At 32.3% G+C, this 22,979-nt stretch overlaps 1 protein-coding gene across 2 annotated transcripts; it reads left to right on the top strand.

The window, feature by feature from the left end:
- The first annotated feature begins 285 nt into the window (after window positions 1-285).
- Window positions 286-21,736, top strand: LOC133182841 (alpha-actinin-like). 2 transcript variants are annotated; one of them, XM_061317685.1, is made up of 23 exons: window positions 286-516; window positions 2,649-2,883; window positions 4,547-4,633; window positions 6,411-6,498; window positions 6,858-6,936; window positions 8,361-8,442; window positions 8,562-8,647; window positions 8,890-8,982; window positions 9,892-10,122; window positions 11,467-11,543; window positions 11,666-11,795; window positions 11,991-12,082; window positions 12,287-12,332; window positions 12,432-12,494; window positions 12,622-12,684; window positions 12,785-12,862; window positions 13,258-13,413; window positions 15,831-16,115; window positions 16,381-16,434; window positions 16,539-16,607; window positions 16,718-16,876; window positions 18,836-18,994; window positions 20,350-21,736. In XM_061317685.1, exons 1-23 carry the CDS (start codon window positions 421-423, stop codon window positions 20,506-20,508), a joined length of 2,667 nt encoding a protein of 888 aa, XP_061173669.1. In that variant the 5' UTR covers window positions 286-420; the 3' UTR covers window positions 20,509-21,736. The 2 variants fall into 2 exon arrangements, with proteins under 2 accessions (XP_061173669.1, XP_061173670.1); XM_061317686.1 differs by lacking the exon at window positions 6,858-6,936 and adding an exon at window positions 7,821-7,899.
- Window positions 21,737-22,979: the final 1,243 nt, after the last annotated feature.

A 22,979-nucleotide genomic window follows, 5' to 3' on the forward strand; every position in this document is an offset into this window, starting at 1 on the left:
TAGCATTAATTGCAATGTCTATTTCAATTGAATATTGACGAGTAACAAGGAAATTTTTAAAAATATCCAAGAGGATTTATATAAATACATAAAAATGTACATATATGTTTAAATGAAGTTCTTTGTAATTGAGTATGTCATTTTTCTGCAAACAAGTAGAGCTTATTTTTTCATATGTTTCTGGTAAATTGCAAAAAATGCTCTTTCGATGGATCCGCCCACTTTTCGATTTTCATTCATCGTGAGAGAGTTCCGAATGCGAAACACACCGAATGCTTCCGGAAGTGATCACGTGATTGCGACCTCTGGCGGGGAGGAACAGAAGCCCCATGTAAAATACAGGCAGGGAGAGTTTACCAACTGGATAGTAAGAGTTTTATCATTTCTAAAGGATTTTCACACATTTTGTAACTAGAAAAAATGACGGATCAGGAATATGATGGCTATATGGAGGAGGAAGAGGAGTGGGATCGAGAGGGCTTGCTGGATCCAGCATGGGAAAAACAGCAAAAGAAGGTAATCTCAACATGTTTGATGGCATTATTGTTCAATTCCATGGATTAAACAAGTGTTTGTAAGTGAAGCAATTCAGAATGATAAAATGGTTTTGTGTCGTATAGTTATGGAAGAAAATGCGTTCATATTGGGACCGGTTTTACGTACATGTTTATAGTTTGCAACTTAGCCGCCATGATGAGAATTACGTCGACTTGCCAAATTTGGAAACGTTGTATTACAGGGCGGAGCTATCCTCCGATGTATTTTAATGATAATGAGACTTTTAAATTTAGTAAAGTCTTATCTTATTGTATTGTGTTAATGGAGCCTTTAAATATTGATAAAATCTCAGGAATTTGTCTGAATCAACCTTCTGTAACCTCCATGGGTCAACTTGCAGAACAAGTGTAAATTGGAATGTAGGTCACATCCTTCATTCAGTACCTGTGACAAATAAGAGAGTCTCCTTGTCGATTACGTGAACTTGATTTGTTGGGTTTAGAGGTCATCATCTTACCTAATGTTAAAGAAATGTATAAAACAATATTTAGACTGTCCTTGCCTAGTCATGTGTAACCTGTCAAAATATGCAATTCTCCACATACCAGAAATATTGCAGCACATTCCTGTGTACACAAAATAGATAAGCCTCTGTATACATTTAAAATTCATTCTATGTAAACAAATCTGGACAGTCTGTCAATGAAGTAAGCCTGATAGAGTAGCCATGTACTCAATACATGGAGTATAATTAGAGCCAGTTGTTTCATATTGATGTGCTATATTGTGATGGCCATTTAAGGAATTGCCGCTAGTCAGCATTCTTTTGAACTATGCAGGGGGTTTATCATCATCAAACAAACCATTTAATAAATTTTCAGAGTCTTTCAGATGGCTTTAAATCAACTGTCCCTTAACTGAGCCAGTCACAAGCTCATAAACCACTGGAAGGAAATATGATACACCTGTTACTTATTATAGTACAACCTTCCATCAGCTTGTATACAGGGCATGCATTATCCTAGAGAAACTAAATATAATCTCACAAAAGAGATAACCTTTAAGATCCCCCTCCAAAGAAAACGCTTGAAGCTATTTAAATATTTCACTTATTTATAACAGTTATATTTGCAAGTGCACTTATCATGCTTAGAGGATGGAAAGTAACATTTTCAGTGTATCCAATTGCTCTCAACACATAGAAATATAAATATTTTTTAGGGAAGAAAAAAATGAGAAAGAAAAGAAAACTTCATCTAATGCTAATATTGGAATAAGTGGTTGCCTACTCATCATTGTGTGAATCTCTTGACTGGTTAAGTGACAAAAGTATTATCATATTCTTCTCCTTCCTTTTTAAGGGAAAATTTAAAAGCCAAGTGACAATTTCCACGGCTTTTAAGCTAGTCTAAAAATTGTGTTACATGACACTATTGCATAACTTTCAGTTTCGGTTCATTTAAAAGGTTGGAATTGAGTCAAGCTGTCCTATTAGAAATCAGAAAGTATTGAAATACTTGCCTTCTTTTAAAAAAGATTTTAAGCATTAACCTCCGAGGTTTCATAAACTTTTCAAATTTAATTTGAGTAATTTATCACATTCATGCACTGAAATAAAAGTATCACGTGTGAATATTAACAATAATAAATGAATTTAGACCAATTTTAATCAGAGATTATTGAACCTAATCAAAAAAAATTTAAAGACAGCATTGAAATTTTCCAAGAGAACTCTTAAGTATTCAGCATCTGATACACCTTAGCAAGTCCAATGCTTAGTTAACAAGTTCAGGCCTTGTGAACATTTGCAATGCAATAACTTTTCAAGTAAATGATATAATACCATGAATACCTATGAATATATTTCAAATCTGATGAGTAAAACATCTGTTCAGCAACATTTTTGTAGAGGGGGAAAGAAGACTGACATAGATCTGTCAATTTTATTTGAATAATAATTTGAAAGTCAAGATTAGTCAACTGTAACATGAATGTTGTATATCTAGAAATGTCCACTTCAGTGAACACTTAATATATTGTGATAGCAATTGTATGAAGATGAAAACTAGATATTTTTTATGTTGTATTTCTTTGCACATTTGCCATAGTTACACACATATATGGAATAAGACTAAAATCATTATTTTCAGACATTCACAGCATGGTGCAACTCCCATTTAAGAAAAGCTGGTACTCAAATAGAAAACATCGAGGAAGATTTTCGAAATGGTTTAAAATTGATGTTATTATTGGAAGTGATCTCTGGGGAACAGCTCCCCAAGCCAGACAAAGGCAAAATGAGGTTCCACAAAATTGCAAATGTCAACAAAGCTTTGGACTTCATTGCATCAAAAGGTGTCAGACTGGTTTCCATTGGTGCTGAAGGTAAAGTATCCAGAAAATGATAATGATTGTGCATCTTTTTAATGTGACACAAGGAGAGACAAGACCCAGCAAGAGAAGTTTTATTGTAATTAAATGAAAGAACTAATAAATGTTCAGCTTTGCAAGTTATTTTCGCCAAGAAATTCTTGAGTATTGTAATGAATTCAAAATTCTGTTCCCAATTAGGAATTTATTGATACTAGGTACTGTAAAAGTTAAACTTCCTTGTATGGAAAGTGGTACCCATAGATATCTTTACACTCCTACATATTTGGAATCTCTGTTCAAGATAGTCATCAGGGAAAAATGTTTAAACAAATCCATTAATGGCAAAGGTGCCAAGTCTAGAATATATATATATGTTGAAAAATTATGAGTACCTAAATAAACTTGGAGGGAAAAAAAGAAGAAATATTAAGTCACAATATTTTTAATTCATCAGTATATAGAAATATATTGTTAATTGTTAGCTTTTGTATCCACATTAGTCCCTAGTATTTCATATCTGGCACTGGAGAAAATAAGGAGACACAATACCCATGGACATAATATTATAGGTTGTAAGCTCCCAATCTACTTGATCAGCATATACATATACATAAAGACCAAGCAGAAAGAAAGCTTTGTGACCTTTGCTATCATTTGTAAATTCTGGAACAAGATAAATTTCTTTAAGGAATTGCAGTTTGATTTTGGATTGGCCTTTAGAAGCTTTACAGTTTTAACACTGATTAAATTTTGCAGATAAGTCAAGACCTAAGGTCACAGACCTTGTTCACACAGAATAAAAGAGACAGGCTCTTCACTCATGTGTATCATTTTTATCTACAAGATTTAATTTCCTGATTATAGTATTTGCCTTGTAATAACATAAAGGTCAGAGTCTCTTTGAAAGAGTTGTAGTATTGACATGATTTCTTCCAAAGAGGAAAAGAGAATAAGAGGTTTGACAGGGAAATAAAATACCGGGAAAAAAATAATTTATATGCACATATATACAAACGTTTAAAAGGTTTTTGGAATGAGATATGAAAGCATCAAGTCATAGATGGTTGCAGTTATGTTTTTACCCAGATTGTGTAACTTTTACACTTAAAAGGTGTTGAAAGAATGTACATCCATTTTATGTATAAACAGGTCTAGCCACTGATAAATTAGGCCACAGGCACATAAACGTAGTCGTACAAAAACATTGGCCCCCTCCAGGGAAATGTGTCATGATGCACACAGATTTCTAGGTTAGGTGTCTAATTCATCTAGGGTAATTTTTTTGGTATGATATAAACTTTTAGCTACATGAAAGTGAGTCACTTGAGAGATTATTTCTTGTTTGTTGGCCTTGAGAAATATTTTATCTGCACATTCTTAAAAATAAATATGTTATGTCATTGTCTTTACTCTTATGCAAAGATAATTGATAACTTAATGTTTTAAAATTTGAATTAACATACATGTACATATATTATGCCTTTGATTACACATTAGAATATAACATATTTGAAGTCTGAGGGAAAAATCAAAATTTTTTTCCAATGAAATATGAGCTATTGACAATCAGCATCACAAGAAATACTTAAATATTGTAACACCGCTTTTTATGGGGGATCACTCTTCGTGTACTTGCGTATATACATGTATTTATAGAATCTTCTTAATTTTTCAGAAATTGTGGATGGAAATCCTAAGATGACCCTGGGTATGATCTGGACCATTATCCTCCGTTTTGCCATTCAAGATATTACAGTGGAGGGTATGTTTTGTAATACAGTCACTGAACACAATCTCGAGAGTGGTTCTGAACATACCTGAGTATTTGCTTGTATCAGCATATTGCACATGTTGCTAGTTAGTGCTCCAAGTGTTTTATTTATAGTCTGAATAAGATAGCAGCCAGCCAAGTGTATATAACTGTACACTAATTGTAAACAGTAGAAGATGGGGCAAGGCTTCTGATTTTGTCCAATGTTAGCAATACCAGCCAGTCATAGAACATGTTACAGTGTAGTCTGTTTAATAAACCATGCACGGAAACAAGTCCTACTGTATCAGTTTACATGTTTTTGAGCTGAGTTTTTGCTGTTGAGCTCTTCCATATTGACTGCCAATCATTTGTGTTTTCATATATATCACATTTATACATTAAGTATTTCATACCATATGTTTCCCATTAATAATCATCTGTTATCTGGTCAGTATTACATATATATGAAGTATATGCTAATTAAGTTGTATGAATTGTGAAATAAAAGCTTGGAAGGGAATGCAAATGGATCAGTGTTTGAGATATATTTTATTTAGCAGAATAGTAATGAACTGGAAAATGACAGAAGACTTCATATGCATATATCTGTTAAGTTCCCCTCCAAAAAATAACCACAATTCATGATCTGGTTGATATATTAGAAAAATTTGTTTTTCATGAAGGAGATAAAAAGGGCATACATCATTATTCAGCAATCAAATGTTGGGCATGCTCATACATTAAGCAGCTAGGAGTCTTGGGTGAAGATGTTTCAGTGTAAACTGCAATTGTCTAGTCTTTGGCAAAAGAGGTTAAAGAGCCAAGGTAGACTTACCGGTAATGTAAAAACAGCATAGTGGTTATAAAAACTTAATAACAATAACACCAGTACGAATAAAATTTCAGGCACACCAGCAATCAGTCAATAATAAAGAAAAACTTCATGCACTGTCATTTAATGTTTTAGGTTGTACACAGTGTCAAAATATTTCATGGTTCATTGATCAGCAGATCGGAGAACAGACTTGTGTTAATAGTCTGGAGATGGCACCTTGTTATCTTCTAATTAGAGGGAATTTGATAAAGTATACATGAGTATTAATGCACATTAATTTGAAGAAAAAAAAATGAATTAGTAAGGAATTATTCATTTTCTAATATTAGGTTTGAGTTAAATTTTCATTTGACTTTTCAAGGTCAAAATAAGAGTACAGTTTATTATTACCTGTAAGCTGGTTTTCCCCAGTATGACACAGACATGATGATGATACACTTCCTTTCAAAATGATGTGTATTGGGGGTTATTTAAAAATGTATTAGTATGTACGTGTATATAAAATTAGCAATGAATAGAGATAACATTTCAACTGACCTATAGAACTGTATTTATTACATATAAATGAAGTTGAACTTGTGGTATGTGTGCAATGCAGCATTACAGGAGACAGTATTCATCTGATTAGTGGAAATAAAAAAAGTGTTCAGAATAAAACTTAAGGTTTTAAAAAAATCTGTTAAGAATTTTAAAAATTGTACATCAATAAGAAAATGAGCATAAACTAAAGATTAACCATTTCTGATTTCCAAGTCAATTTGTGCTTGTCCAGTAATGTACCCTATCATCATGATCAAGCAATGTGTCTTGAAAAGATGGACAAACTTAAGACAAACTGAATTGAAAGTATCAGTATTTGCAGATAATCATGATACATATATGCAAATAAACCCTGTATTTATTATTAGGTGTGTAATAAATTGAAATAAACATGAATTTTTGTGTTTGTAGAACTGACTGCTAAAGAAGGTCTCCTTCTGTGGTGTCAAAGAAAGACAGCTCCATACAAGAATGTCAATGTACAGAACTTCCATCTGAGGTAAACATAGTAACTTGTCATTGTGCTGTATTAATCTGCAACAAAATTTTAGATGAATTAAAATGCACACCTGGGAAAGCATAAACTTACAAAAGATCCATTCTGAACTAGAAAAAATGAAATTCATATTATGTAACTCTAGAATTATAAAGGAGTTTAAACTGTCTGTTTTATCATATCCATGAAAATGTGAAATGTTTTTAATGGTTTTTCAAGGGATGATTGAAAAATCATTGGTCATAGAAGAAAAAAAAGCCAGTGTTTTATTTTGAGGGTGATGATGAAGAATCTGTACCCAGCAGATTGGTCAGAGAGAATTAGTTAATATTTTTGACAATGGGGTCACTCTAATATTTCAGTTGGAAGGATGGTCTGGCTTTCTGTGCTTTGATTCATCGGCATCGCCCAGAACTAATAGACTATTACAAGTTATCCAGGGTAAAAAACAAAAAGTTGAATCCACTGGAATGGTTCTTTCGACTGTTCGTTTTTTGTTATGATGCTGCTGTTTCCCCAGATTTCCTCTAAATAACAGTTTTAGCACCATTTCTTTCATTCTGTTATTGTGAAGCTTCATTGATTAATGTTACTCTTATTATTAGAAAATGGAATGGTTCTAAAACTGCTTAATTGCTTTTCTCCACAGTAATTTTTGCATGTTTTTTTTTTCTTCTTGTTTCAAGACATGACATGAAAGAATGGCACATTTGTTTTAAACTGTTAAGGGCAAGTGTATACATTTGTTATACTGCTCTTTTAACATGTATTTAGTTTCATTTAATTTTGGTCATTCAGAGTGTTGTGCCATTCTTAAAAATACATTTTCATTACAGTCAAAGTTCATTGTGCAGACATTTTTTATTTATATATGAAATTAAAGGGAAATTGAAGGAACACAAAAATTGCCTTACATTATCCTACAAGCATCCGTATCTTCAATGTGCTTGTTTACTAGGATGTTTTATTATCAATTTTCAAGCATCAAAATGACACAGAGTGTGTCTGCTGAAGAAATTGAGATCATTTTTAACTGGAAAAGAGTACTGATACAGTGAAGTAACAAAACAATTCTGGAATTACTGAAACTTCTGTTATTTATAATTTTGAATTCCTCCATAATGTATCAGGCAAGGAGTGTGTTTTTTTTTTTTAACAATCAGTTAAATTAAATGAAAACTTGAATCCTGTCAGGTGATGCATGGTGACAAGCTGTTTATGAGTGTTATTTTATTCTAATAAGTAGAAAAAGGCATGCATTGCTAAGCAATCCTCCTTTTACTGATGTCTTAACTCCTTGCATGTCACTCTCAATATTTCTTCAGCTTTAAAGATGGTTTGGCGTTTTGTGCCCTGATTCATAGACACAGGCCTGAATTAATTGATTACCATAAATTGTCCAAGGTGAGTTTTCCGTCTCTCCTAAACCTATATAATATTTCTTTCAGAAATTGACTAATTTTGTTTCACTGTTTTAATAATTAGCATTCTCGCAGCTTTTTAGACATTTATTCTCTATATGCCTGATTAGCCAACTTGTGCAGAAAATTTAATCCTTTTTAAAGTTGTATATATACTCTAGTGTTTGAAAATTGAAATGGTGAAAGTAATTTGTTATTTTGAAGTTTAAAGTGTTGTGAATGAATTTTAAATATCCTAATAACATTTTTTATGAGCATTAACTTTGTAACCAGAATTTCCTCCATCCACATAGTGGCTTTTACATATTCATGTTCATTTTGGTCTCTTTGAGCTAATGGTAAATTTAGATACATATTATTTTATATTTCTAATTAGTTGTACATTCATCAAAGTAACCATTGCTTAATAATATGATAGTTTGATAATTTTTTTTATATTTGCAGGAAAACCCTCTAGAAAATTTAAACACTGCATTTGATGTCGCAGAAAAACACCTTGATATTCCACGCATGTTAGATCCAGAAGGTACATATTTATACAAAACTAATCAACAATTCTCAACAATGGTAAATGAATAAATAAATAAGAAATTTCTTGATGTTCTCTGTGGGTTAAGCAGTGCATTGTGAATCCTCTTTTTCAAGATATGGTGAACTCAGTAAAACCAGATGAACGTTCTGTGATGGCTTATGTGTCTTCATATTATCATGCATTCTCTGGGGCTCAGCAGGTACATGTAATTTACTGGCATAATATTAACCTATCTGAAGTATCAATCATTTATTTGAATCTCTTCACCATTTTACAATAGTATATAGAGACTTACAACATATAGGTGATTTAATATATAGCAATAGCATACATGAATAATAAAGAACAAAAATTAGTACGTTGCTATAAATGTTGATCATAAAGATCATGATCACTGATTTGACTAATACAACTCTCTAATTTGGACAATATCATTTCTAGGCTGAGACAGCAGCAAACAGAATTTGCAAAGTGTTGAAGGTCAACCAAGAAAACGAACGCCTTATGGAAGAATATGAAAGACTAGCTAGTGATGTAAGAATTTATATTGATATTGTGTTAAGTATTGTAGCATTATCAGGATAAAGCTTAGATGAAGAGGGTTTCAATTGTTCAATAACAAATTTCTGGATATAGATAATTCTAAGGCTATTCCAGTAAAAATTCTGCCCACTCCTGATGACAAAAAATTTCTCATCCACGGGGATGTGTATAAAAAAATTCAATTCTATGGTGGATTTTTCAAGGGGATGATTAACATTCATCCTTGGCACAACTATTAGAAATTTCTTCTGACCCTGCCTGTTTGGGTCATTAAACGTGACTATAGGTGGTTTTATTTTCCCTGTTAAAAAACATATGCAGGTTTCTAAGAAACATCGGTAGTATTCACAAATTCATAGCAAATTTGAACAGACAATAAAGAGAACATGGAATCTCAAGCGTAATTTCTTATCTTACCAAAGCTAAAACTCAAGTAAGCTTTTATGACGAAAAGTAAGTTTTTCAAATCTCAGAAGAACCATGCCTTTTTTAAGAGTAGATATATGTAATTAAGAATTTGTGAAAACTGTATCTTTAGAGAATCTTATCAAGAACCACTAAGCCAGGAAAAATGAAACTTATATGAAAGTTTCTTGTCGTAGTCTCTAAATCATGGTACCAGGGTATAGGATCAAAATTTTACATGAAAATGTATTGGAAAATTTTTCTTCTAAAGAATATAAAGACCATGATTAGTCATATTAATGAGAGCATCCACAGGTAGTGCAGATTCAAATTTGTTCAATTTGTTGTTAAAAAAAAAAAAGTTCTATGGGTTGTACTGTCTGAAATTTTCTGGAGTCCTTGGTTAGGGTTTATTATTTTATTTTTTACTGGAATAGCCCTAATTCTACTTGTTTGAAATTTCATAAACATGTATTTTGGATTTGCACTTTGCAGCTTTTGGAATGGATTAGGAAAACAACACCTTGGTTAGAAAACAGGACAACTGACAACACTTTACCTGGTACCCAAAGAAAACTTGAGGAATTCCGGGACTACAGACGTAAACACAAACCTCCTAAGCTGGAAGATAAAGCAAGACTTGAGAACAGCTTTAACACCCTGCAGACAAGGCTTCGACTCAGTAACAGACCAGCATACCTTCCCACTGAGGGCAAAATGGTTTCTGTAAGTGATCTTAGATTAAATGTGTATCTGACTTAAAAACTGTATTGATTGGTTGCACTTATTACCAAGTTATCTACTGTCAAGAATGGACTGCTTAATTAACATGTATGTATATGCACATATACAGCCTACTCCACTTATATTGAAATCTCTTATTTTGAAATAAAACTAAATCCCCAGTCTCTGTTTCTCAGGCCTAAATCAAAATTGTTTGTTTACCCTTCCCTGACCAAGCAAGAAAAAACACTGCAATTGGAATATTTTATTGCAAAAGCTGATTTTAAAAAAAATTTTATTTTCTTCTACAGTTACTGTAGAAGTACTTTAGTCCACATGGTATTAAATTACATCATGTATGCAGTCACAAAATTTCTGCCGAAATTTGTCCCAGCGTAATTAGGTACATTTAAGGCATTAGTGGCAATCTAAGAAACCAGCAGATTGAACAGAAGTTGTAATTATGACCACAGGGAAAAAATGTTTTTATCATGTTTATAGTACCATATTTAAAGGGGGGTTGATTTCGGGCAAATGTTTGTAACTTTAAATTTTTATAAACATTGATAAAAAGCTTTATAGTGATGTACTTAAATCATGGCTTCAGGACACCTGACTTTTTATCCATAGCTGTCAACAATGTCAGGGTACCAGTCTAAGACTGAGAATGTACTGAAAATGAGCACATGGTAAAACAAGACAACAAACATAGAACATCTTCACTACTGTAGAGATGAGAAAACATAAAAGAAGTATATATTTCAAACAATATCATAAGGGTGTGTACAAAAGAGACATAAGACAATGTGTTAGATGTTGCACTGAGAGAAGAGACCATTACCATTTACCAAAGAAGTAAATGACAGCATTGAAAATAGTTTTTCGAGGCAGAAGTTTCTAAAAATTAAACATGTTAAATGAAATTCAAAACACACTTCTCCTACAGTTTTGGTCCAACATCAATAAGACTTGGTACACAAGTAGACTATAATAAGATGTAAGAGGTATAATAAGAGGTTAAAAAAGTTGCTTTTTTTTTCATATAAATCTTAAATGAACAAACTATTTCATTTCTCTGTTCAAGTATCTTAAATATGTATTGATGCATTGTGTAAAAGGTTTGGGTTTGTCTACGTGTTTTAGATCAGGATCAGGATTTTAAAATGTCTTTGTAGGCCAATTTTGTTTATTTTAATCTTTGGTTGGATTGAAAAAAAATTGTTGGTCCTATGAATTTCAATACATCTGGAGTAGACTGTATAAGGTACAAATGAGAAATTATAAATTTATTATTGGTTGAAGACAAATTTGAAGTGTCATTAAATGATTGTGCTATTTGTCATACAGGACATAGCTAACGCTTGGAAAGGACTGGAATTTGCTGAGAAAGGTTTCGAAGAATGGTTACTTTCAGAACTGCAAAGGTAACCATTCTACTAAAGCAAATTTTCAATTTTGTTTTAAAATTCTACAGAATATTGGAGTATCAAAATCTGAAAAAATGCTTGAGGGAAAATAATTAATTATTAAACCTATTCACTTGCAGACTTGAACGTCTTGATCATTTGGCTCAGAAGTTTAGGCACCGCTGTCAAATTCATGAAGAATGGGCTGAGGGCAAAGAAGAAATGCTTCAAAGCCAGGATTATTTGCGATGTGGGCTTAATCAATTGAAAGTAAAAAGACTTTTGATGATATATCTTGCGTATTAGATTGACAATATGGATTTATTTTAAAGTTTTATCATCATTATTAATTTGTTACTTATGGTAAAATGTAGATATTTGTAAAAGTTTTACCTGCTATTGCTATGAATTGGCAAAAGCAAGAATATTATGTTTATTTGATAGAGGTTTAAAAATTTACCATAGGCTATGAAGAAGAAACATGAGGCTTTTGAGAGTGATTTAGCAGCTCACCAAGACAGAGTTGAACAAATTGCAGCAATAGCACAGGAGCTTAAGTATGTCAACTTTTTTGTGAACTATAACTGAGGAACATTGAAATTTCCATAAAATAATTCACATTATTTTAATAGTATATTCATTAGAATATAATTTGCAGAAAGTGATAACAGAAGAATTTGAATTCCATTCTTGAATGATAAAAAAAATTTCAGCTGCAAGAAGTATCACATTACAACTTCTTTAAATTTTTTTTTAAACAGTCTTTTAGAATACCATGATGTTCTCACAGTCAATACAAGATGCCAGGTAGATTTTGAATTTATTTTATGAAATATTAATTTCAACTTCATTAAAGCATTGTTCTCTTTTAGAGTTAATTTTTTTTAAATTCTATTTTTGATATAGAAAATCTGTGACCAGTGGGATAAATTAGGAACTTTAACTGCCCAGAGACGTCAAGGTCTTGATGTAAGTAATGCTTTCATATTTATAAATTTGGTCAGAACTTTTACTTTGATCTGGTTGTTGAAGACCTCTTGAGGATGAATTTGTTTGAAGACTTCTTGACATTATGATTAATTCATTGCATTTATAGGAAGCAGAAAAAATATTAGAAAAAATAGATACTCTTCATCTTGACTTTGCAAAACGGGCAGCTGTGAGTACATTGGCATTTAATTAATCACTATTTGAATTTATTTGGTGTTTAACAGTACTGTATGTATGTATGCATTATAATGTAAAATTTTTGTTTTCAGCCTTTCAACAACTGGTTAGATGGTGCAAAAGAAGATTTATTAGATATATTTATTGTTCACACTGTAGAAGAAATTCAGGTAAATATATATATGTATGTATTAAGTACTAGTACAGTTTGAATATTTAAGTCTGGAAGTAATTTCAAGTCAGTGTTATTCTTTTAGAGAGTTTAATTCTGTAAAGTAAAAAAGTAATCGAGAAAAATTCTATTTATGCATGTACATGTAAATACAGTCAAACATTGTTATTTCGATCTTGATTTGACTGAGAAAAAACTTCCAAGTTATCTGATAATTCCAGATATTGAGGGAAAAATACTGTACTTAAAGAAAAAGTGCTTGGGAGTTTAAAATCCCTTCAAAATTTCCATGGTATTTGAGATATCAATCTTCAAGATACTGAAGTTAAACAATTACCAAAAAAAAAAAAAAAACAGCAAAAAAAAATTATTAAAAAATTACCTTCATTGCAGCAACTTTTAGAAGCCCATGAAACATTTAAGCAGACCCTGCCAGAGGCAGATAAGGAATTTAATGCTATTATGGCCTTAGCCTCAGAAGTCCAGAGGCTTGCTAATCAAGTTGGGTTACAACTGACCGAGAACCCCTACACTACTGTCGATCCTCAGGTATGTACAGGTGTTCTTATTAGAGCAATATAACTGCATGGCAGAGTTGCATAGAGTTGTTTTCCCACAACTAAGTTATTTATATTTAATGAAATGTAGAGATCAAGTTTTACTAGAACAGTGTCAGATGTATCATGTGCTTTACTTTGGGAGGATAAGAGCTTGGAGCTTGTGTCTATCAAAGCATGGTGTGCAGTTATACTTCTATTTCAGAAGCTTTTTTATGCACACTCATGACTGATCCAACAGCAATTGTGAACAATAGAAAATTAGGAACTGGTTAATTGGAAAGCAATTTTGAAGGAATTCATTAATCATTAATTTAATAATATCAAAATTTCACATTGCAAAAAAATAATTGTCAGTTTTGGTATGGGTTGCAATTATTGCTGTAGCATTAAATGCATGATTTGTGTTTTAATTTTTAAAAAGTCTGATATATAGGCTGCTGTTTTTATGCTTGTGTTTTATTTTTTTTCCCTCTCCGTTATGGATGCTGATTGTATCAACAGGAGGTTAGTAATTTTATATTAACAGGAGCTGGCTTATTTATGTATTGTTAATTGGTGTACTAATGCCTGCAATTTTTCATTCCATGTCTTTTACTCTTTCCTTATGCTCTAATTGTGGTTAAAAGTTGGGTACAAGGGCAGCTTTTTTCACATCTTCAGACTTGATTTCAGAAATTTTCCAATATTGAATTTTACCATTTACATGTGTATTCTTTATACAATGGTCTTTTACTGTAGACATATTTATTTCCACTGGGTCATATTTCGACAGAATTGCATTTTCTGTTTAGATCAGGAGTATGAAATTCTGCAAATTGTGTAGATCTAAAATGTAAAACGCAATACTGTTATTTTGCCTTCATTTAAATATTTTACAACCTTTTATCTAATCATTAAATGCATTCTTCTACAAGTACTACTACTGTAAATAAGATTCACCATAAGCAGTAATTATTACATTTTTGGGCTGTTAAATAAGGGAATAAACAGTGTACAAATGAACAGATTGTGCCTATTAGAATGCACACAAGATTTTACAGTTTTACAATATTTAACTTGCTTGTCAATTAAACATTTTATTGTGCACGCTGTTTTTAAACAATTTCATGTCATCAAAAATCAGTATTATCTTTTAAACTACCCACTGTGTTTTTACAGTGCAATTACAAGATGGTGACAATGGGTAGGCATCAACTGTATAAACAAAATTGGGAATTTGATCGCTAATTGGCATAAGTCACAAGACTTGATCCTGGGACTTCGTTATGTTGTGCAGTTTTATGGCAATTGTTATTCATTTAAGAAAAAAATACATTGATTATGTTTATTTATATTTAAGTTGCATTAAATAAATAACTTAGTCAATTAAATATATCTATACAATTATGAACTCCACATATATGCAAATTAGCAATGAACACCTAATGCAACTACATGTAACTCTATAAATAAACTTTTAGTCTACGTGGATGAAATTCCACAGATTTTTGTAATGGCAGAGTAAGGGTAAATATGTCCTACATGGAAAAAAGTAGGTCTGCAGTAATTAAATTTTTGTTTCCTCATTTCCTTGTTTTTTATTTTACATGTACTTATTTCAGTCACTAAATATCTTTTTCTTAATCCGTTACAAATCAAAGCATTTTCATGTGTATATATATATATATATATATATATATATATATATATATATATATATATATATATATATATATATATATATATATATATATATTTAAAACTTTCAATGCATCATGAGTAATAGCAAGGTCATTGTAGGGAATTATGGAAAGAGTAGTGGAAACATAGAGACTATAACACACTTAACTTTACTCATTTTACTACAGAAAGAATAGAGTAGATTACGTCTAACTTTTTCCTACTTATATAAAGTATGAGGGTTCAATAGACAATTTGATTTTATAAAATTATGTATTTTTAAAACAAGTTATATAAGAAAATCTGAATGTGGTGTGGTGTCAGTTTTTGTGATGTTTGTTTATTGTGGATATACATGTATTACTCAGAAAAAAATACTTCTTATGTAGGTAGGATTTACAGTAACCATTTGATGATCTTTTTTTTGGTTTTGTTTTTGTTTTGTTTTTTCTGTTGTTTTTTTCCTTCTGTTTTTTGTAGTTAAATTAAAGACACAATATATATTGATGATATAAAAAGACTCTTGATATTAAAAAAGGATTTATGATTAGCTTTTAGCTAAAGAAAAAACATGTTTAAAACTTTCAATACATGTATGTGTAATAATTTTGCACCTTACATTTCTTAAAACATTTTATACACCTCTGTTACATGCTTTAACAGAAATTGTTTATTATTATCATTCTGCTGTTTTCAGATTATTTAAGTGTGGGAAGAATGAGAATATAAAAATATTGATACTTGTAGGACATAGCCAACAAGTGGGCTGATGTGAAACAACTAGTGCCAAAACGAGATGGAACATTGCAGAATGAGATGATGAAGCAACAGAACAACATGAGGCTGAGGAAACAGTTCGCAGCTAAGGCTAATGTGGTTGGTCCATGGATAGAAAACCAACTGGACGCTGTGGCCTCCATGGGAATTCAAACCAAGAGCTCGCTTGAAGAACAGCTTAAGAAGCTTAGGCAGTATGAACAGGCTACAACTCAGTATAGGCCTAACATTGATGAGCTGGAAAGATATAATCAGGTAGGAAAGTGTGAAAGTGGTGAAATGATGATCCTTGGAAGATTTTTTAGGCATTTGAAGTAAGCTTACTATGACAATAATAAGCAAAGTTGTGAAATTTATTGGATTCAATTAATTTTTTCTTTGAATACTCATGTTCAATAGTATCTTACAAAAACAATACTAAACATATTTTAAGCAAGCTATTGATAAGCAAAGAATAAATGAACAGAGATACATTTACATTTGTATGGTGCTATGAATTCCTTCATATTGTGCCTTGCAGGAAATTCAGGAGGCTATGATCTTTGAAAACCACTACACACAATACACTATGGAGGTAAGCATTTCATTTAATTGATCTACATCAGGAAATGTTTTTATTGCAAATACTTAAATAAGTATGTTATGACTTTCAGTATTAATGGGTTGTTTTCATTTCAGACATTGCGAGTTGGATGGGAACAACTTCTGACAGCAATTGCTAGGAATATCAATGAAGTGGAGAACCAGGTGAGAGTTGAAGAAGCAACAATATAGCATGTTTATATCCATATTAAACATAAAAATGCTTAGAGTAACCAAAAAAAATCTCAAATTGATTGATGCACTTTCTTTTTCAGATCTTAACTAGGGATTCTAAGGGTATCAGTGAAGACCAAATGAATGAGTTCCGTGTTTCTTTCAACCATTTCGATAGGAACAGAACACGTCGTCTCGAACCTAAGGAATTTAAGGCCTGCCTTGTCAGCTTAGGATATAATATTCGTGAAGACAGACAGGTTAGACTAGCAAGATATTGATATTTCTTACATACAAAATAATAGAAATTTTCTTAGGTGCCATATTTAACTTTTGCTGTTGAATCGTAAAGTTATCAAGTCTCCATTGCAGTTATTAAAAAAAATTCATCAGTTTACTTCAGTTTGTTTGATTTCCTTTGGGGTACTTTTTGTATCTTTTTTTTCATTGCATGTACTGCCAACAAAAAAATAAGGAAAATATTTCCAATAATATCTTCTTAAAAAATTATTTACTGAGAAAAAAAGAGGCCTCTCACTTTAGCATAAAAGCCTGTATCTCTGAGCAAAATAATTGGACAACTACATTGTATATGAAAACAACATAGTTATATGTACACTCTAAAATTAAAATGAATTAAGAAAATCATTAACAATATATTTGGATGAAAATGTCTACAATAGTGAAAGATGTTGTTGTTCTTGTTAGGGTATTATATTTTGTTTTATGTATTGTAAGGTGCAGAGAAGGAAAAAAAACAATTTTTAATATTGTCTGTTTTTTTTAGCTCACCTGAGCTGAAAGCTCAAATGAGCTTTTCTGATCACATTTTGTCTGTAGTCCGTCTGTCCGTCTATAAACTTTTCACATTTTCAACTTCTTCTCCAGAGCTACTGGGCCAATTTCAACCAAACTTGCCACAAAGCATCCTTGGGTGAAGGGGGTTCAAGTTTATTCAAATGAAGGGCCACACCCTCTTCCAAGGGGAGATAATAAAGAATTGGTGAAAATTTGGTGTCATCTTTTAAAAATCTTCTTCTCAAGAACCATTGGGCCAGAAAAGTTGAAACTTATGTGAAACCTTCATTACATAGTGTAGATTCAAATTTGTTCAAATCATGACCTTCAGGGGTAGGATGGGACCACAATGGGGGATCAAAGTTTTACATAGGAATATATAGAAATTTTTTTTTTTAAAATCTTTTTTCTTAAGAACAACAAAGCCACAATTAGTCATTTTGATATGGAATCATCCTCAGGTAGTTTAGATTCAAGTTTGTTCAAATCATAACCCCCGGGGGTAGGGTGGGGCCACAATGGGGGATCAAAGTTTTACATAGGAATATATAGAAAAAAAATCTTAAAAAATCTTCTTCTCAAGAACAACAAAGCTACAATTAGTCATATTGATATGGAATCATCTTCAGGTAGTGTAGATTCAAGTTTGCTCAAATCATGACCCCCCAGGGGTACTGTGGGGCCACAATGGGGGATCAAAGTTTTACATGGGAATATATGGGAAAAATCTTTATAAATCTTTTCAAGAACAGGAAAGCCATGATTAGTCATATTGATATGGAAGCATCCCCAGGTATTGTAGATTCAAGTTTGTTCAAGGCATCCTCCAGTAGTAGGGTGGGGCTATAATGGGGGGTCAAAGTTATACAAAAGAACATTTATATTAAATATCTTTAAAAAATTTCTTCTCAAGAACAATAAAGCCATGATTACCGATAGTCATATTGATATGGAAGCATCCTCAGATAGTGTAGATTCAAGTTTGTTCAAATCATGAACCCCCCCCCCCCCCCAGGGTAGGGTGGCAGACATCTTTAAAATTCCGTTTTCAAGAACAGCAAAGCCATGATTAGCTTTATGAATGTAGAAGCATTCTCAGAAAGTTAAGATTCAATTTCATTCAAAACATGGCATCTGGAAGTAGGGTATACCAAGAACAGGCGATCAAAACTTTACATATGAATACATGTATATAGGAGAAGAAATCTGCTGACGAAGAACAGCAGGGCCATATTGACTCAGGTGAGCATTGTGGCCCATGGGCCTCTTGTTTTTCTACCCCCATCCATTTTTTTTTGGGGGGGGGGGGGAGGGGGGGGTCTTTTAAAACAGACACATGCATTTAAAAAAAAATGATACTACCCTAACAAATTACATGTATATGCAATTGTTGGTTTTTAACAATAATTCTGTACTTTTAGGGAGATGCTGATTTCCAACGTATCATGTCCATTGTGGACCCCAATAACTCGGGTTATGTGACCTTTGAAGCCTTCCTTGACTTCATGACTCGTGAGACAGCTGACACTGATACAGCTGAGCAAGTCATGCAATCCTTCAAAATTCTGGCCGGAGACAAGGTAAGTATTCAGATTTGGAAAGCAAAGAAAAATTTTCTATTCATAAGGCCATAATAAAAAAATTCCTAGATTCTCATCCCCGCCTGCCCCGATTTTTTTTAATTTCTGTTTTTCTTCGTCTTGATTCTGATCGGGATAGGTATTCAACTACCATTCAACTTCCATTTTAAATCCCGCAAATGTAAGCATGAATTTGACAGCTGACAAGATGGTTATTGCTGTTATATTTATTAAGCAAGGATCACTGGTTGTGAAAGACTGGTGATGATGAGTAGTAAGAGATAATGCATATTTAAATGGACCTCTACTTTGACTTTTATATGGGCATTATAGATAAATCTGCACAGAATGATCAGGTCAACACAAAATCTGCACAATGGAAAAAATATAAAATAAAATCCGCCCGCCCGCCTCAATTTTTCAAAAAATTCGGATGAGAATTTAGGATTTTTTTTTATTATGGCCTAAAGGGCAATTCTCTATGTTTTTCATTTCAGAAAATTAACCTTAAACATTTTCAGAGGAGATGGGCAAACAATAATCATATTCATTTTGTGATTTTAGTATTTAGAGTAAAGTTAATATTATTGAAAAGTATGAAAGTCTGACCAAAAAATTTTCTGAGGAAAATTCTCTTGGCAAAAAAAAAAAGTGGTATTTTTGAGGTTTGAACCCAAGCAAAAAAATCCTGAATATTGTGGGTTTTTTTCTTTGAGAGTATCTTGCTTATCACATGATAAATAGCGGTACATGTATTTAAGTCATGTTTATGATATGACCCTTTATTAAATGGACTTGAAATATTTATCGGAAAGATACAAATGTTGTGTCATAAAAGTTTTTTTTAAAGGAAAATTGGGTCTTTGCTGTCTTTGTTAACCAAAAATGTTATTTTATGCATACTTTGAGGGTGAACTTTCAAAAATAAAATGAGGCAAAGACCCACTCTTATGGGAAAATTGTGTTATAGTATAAGGAAACAATTCTTTTTGTCCTCTTTGGTGTGTGTATGCTATTTCATTTAAAATAATTTCAATATACATAGATTTTAGCAATTAATTAGGATTTTACATAAAGTGTAAGTTAATAATAGATGAGATATCAAAGAAAATTTTGCTATAATTGAGATTTAATTTTTCAACATCTTATTTGTCATACCATAGACACTTTGCTCAGAATGTTCGCCCATCTTCTTTACAGTTTGTTCTTATGGATATATAAACACTATTGATACATAAAGAACAAGTATTACTAATTAGAAAACAGTTTGATTTGGAGGACCTTTCAGGTAGGAATTGAAATATTAATAGAAAATATTTGCTGTGTAAATTCATCAGCAATGTTTTGTCTTTCAGCCATTCATCACAGCACAGATTCTTCGACAAGAATTGCCTCCCGATCAGGCAGAATACTGTATTCAGAGAATGGCGCCATATTCAGGACGCGATGCTGTCCCTGGTGCTCTAGACTACATGTCATTCTCTACTGCTCTGTATGGTGAAAGTGACCTTTGAACTCCTTATCAACCACCTTGTGTGACTGGTCTTGCAGCATAGAAGTCAAGAGTGATAGATGTATGAGTTAACTTTCCATGTTGACTATTTTATGCATTGTATGATACATTGATGAACTAGGATTGAATTGATTTTCTTTTTTTCATTTTTAGATACTTAAATATGTTATTTCTTATGCAAAAGACAGTGAAACCTTTTATACAAATGTATATAAATTAGATTCAATTTCAAGTTGAACATGTATGTACTTTGCTAAGTTGATAGTTTTAACCCGTTTTTTACATAACACAATCCTACGCATGTTCGAAGGCAGGCGGGGTTAGAATGTGATTCTATGCTGCAGTGTCCAATAAAAAAGAAAAAGTAAATCACACCAGGCTGTATCTTGTACAGTCCTGCCATTTATAAAGGTCTTCCCGAAAGTTTACCTCTATCAAAATTGGAGATTGAAGAACATTACCATTCATTTGTATAATCGGGTCTGACAGGGCTGTAGGTGGTAGCGTTGACTTGTATGCTCATTTATTTTACTTGTGGAACAGAACATATTGCCAATTATTTAAAAGAGGTTAAGGAATTTTTTTTTATTTCTTTTAAGTCTTGAAACATATTCCTAATTATATTAAGGAAAAGGTGATAAATATTTACATACATCTATAAAAGGATGAATATTACGGGAAGGGGGATGTTAGAAACACTTAGAAAAGAGAAAACTGAAAGCACTGCCAGGGTGAATGAGAGAAAGCCCATGTATGTAGATATATGTAAATAGAAGGCTTGGACTGCGTAGCAATGTTAACATGTGCCCTCTAGTGGCAGGATTCTGTTAGGGATGTTTATATTGTCCCAGCTGTATTTAATTCAGATTCTTATTTTAATATATGATCAATGTTTGTGTAGTCCACAGAACAAATTGCAGTCTTACTGCTCTCTCTTAATTATACTCGTATTTTTTCAGTGGCTTCAGTACATTTGCATATCATTTAAAAAATTATAATATCAGTTTTGTAACATTAATCGATAAAAAATGGAATGTATTTATGTTTATCACATTGAATTTTTAAAAAGTTTTGTTTAACATCAATTTTTTTTTAATCTGAACCTCATAAGAGTATCTTTGGACGTGTAAACTGTGCTTATATAAGCCTAGATCTGCTTGTCTGACTGCTAGAATCAGTTTGCTTGTCAGTAATTTACTGTTTACTGATCATTAAACTTCTACCCACAATGTTTGTTTTTTGAGTGTTTATTAAGTCTGCTTGTACTTGAGAACAGACTTTAAAGAATCTGTTTGGTACATTGTATTTGAGCTCACCTGAGCCAGCAAATCAGGTAATTTTTTGATATATACCTCTTATATGTTTTTGTTGTTTTAACTTTTCATACTTTCAACTCCTCCTCCAAAATATCGAGGCTATATTTCAACAAAAATTGTAGCAAAACGTTTATCGGTCATAGAAGAAGAGAAAGTGTAAGAACCATGTCCTTTTGATTAAATGGAAGGTTGTTTAAGAATGAACCACTGTTCCAGAAAAAAAAAACCAGTAAGATGCCAAACCCCCCTGACAGAGATTTATGGCATACTGGCCAGTATTCCCTTTGTGATTGAATGGGACCCATGGGTTAACTTATTAAAAAATATTTTATTTCATTGATTTCTTCACGAAAGCAGGGATACATTTAGTTTGATTCACATTTGTAGAACTCATGCTAGGATGGGGCCACAATAGATTTCCTTAATTCTACATAGAATATCTAGAGAAGTTGGGAACCTTCCATGCATGGAAGATTAGAGTCTGTGGTGTCTTAACCTTCAGGTTAGGTGGAACAAAAATATGACAATTTTTCATTGGTATATTTATAAACATTCAGAAATCCGAGAACGAGGAAGCTGTAATTAGTAAAGTAATATAGAGGTATTACCATGCCATGCATTTTTCATTTTTTCCCCAGGATATTTTGATGTGGCTGGGGTTTGCCACACAAGCATCACAGTATAGCTTACTCACAGATCATTGTCATTTGTTTCAATAACCTACTTGAGTCAGGTGCATACAGGTCAGCAAAACGGAAACCTAAAAGATTTTTATGTAACTATCAGAAGAAGAAACTCCTCAGGTGTTTAGCTGTGGAAAAGAAATGTATCCGAACTTCAGCTCTGTTCAGTGACTCTCAAAACAAAAGCACATAACTGTCAAGAATCAACGTTTGATTGTAATACCCACAGTGTTAATACATGTAGATGGACTAAAAAATGTTTATTTTGTTCTTGGACTAATCAATAATAATACAAATAAGTTTTGTTTGTTTGTTTATTGTTTAACGTTCCTCTCGAGAATTTTTTACTCGTATGGAGACGCCACCACTTGCCGGTGGAGAGCTGCAAATTTTGACCTATACTCGGCACTGAGGGCCATTGAGCAGTGAGGGATCTTTTTCGTGCCAGCACCTACTGCTGGACCTCGGTTTAT

The sequence above is a fragment of the Saccostrea echinata genome, unplaced genomic scaffold, assembly GCF_033153115.1.
Source record: "Saccostrea echinata isolate AGI-Se365-2 ecotype Australia unplaced genomic scaffold, CSIRO_AGI_Sech_v1 ptg000009l, whole genome shotgun sequence".
Lineage (NCBI taxonomy): Eukaryota > Metazoa > Mollusca > Bivalvia > Ostreida > Ostreidae > Saccostrea > Saccostrea echinata.

Coding starts and splice junctions, on each gene's coding strand:
- LOC133182841 (XM_061317685.1), top strand. CDS start 421: ATGACGGATCAGGAATATGATGGCTATATGGAGGAGGAAGAGGAGTGG. Junction 16,435..16,538: donor ACACACAATACACTATGGAG/GTAAGCATTTCA, acceptor TTTTCATTTCAG/ACATTGCGAGTTGGATGGGA. Junction 18,995..20,349: donor AAATTCTGGCCGGAGACAAG/GTAAGTATTCAG, acceptor TTTGTCTTTCAG/CCATTCATCACAGCACAGAT.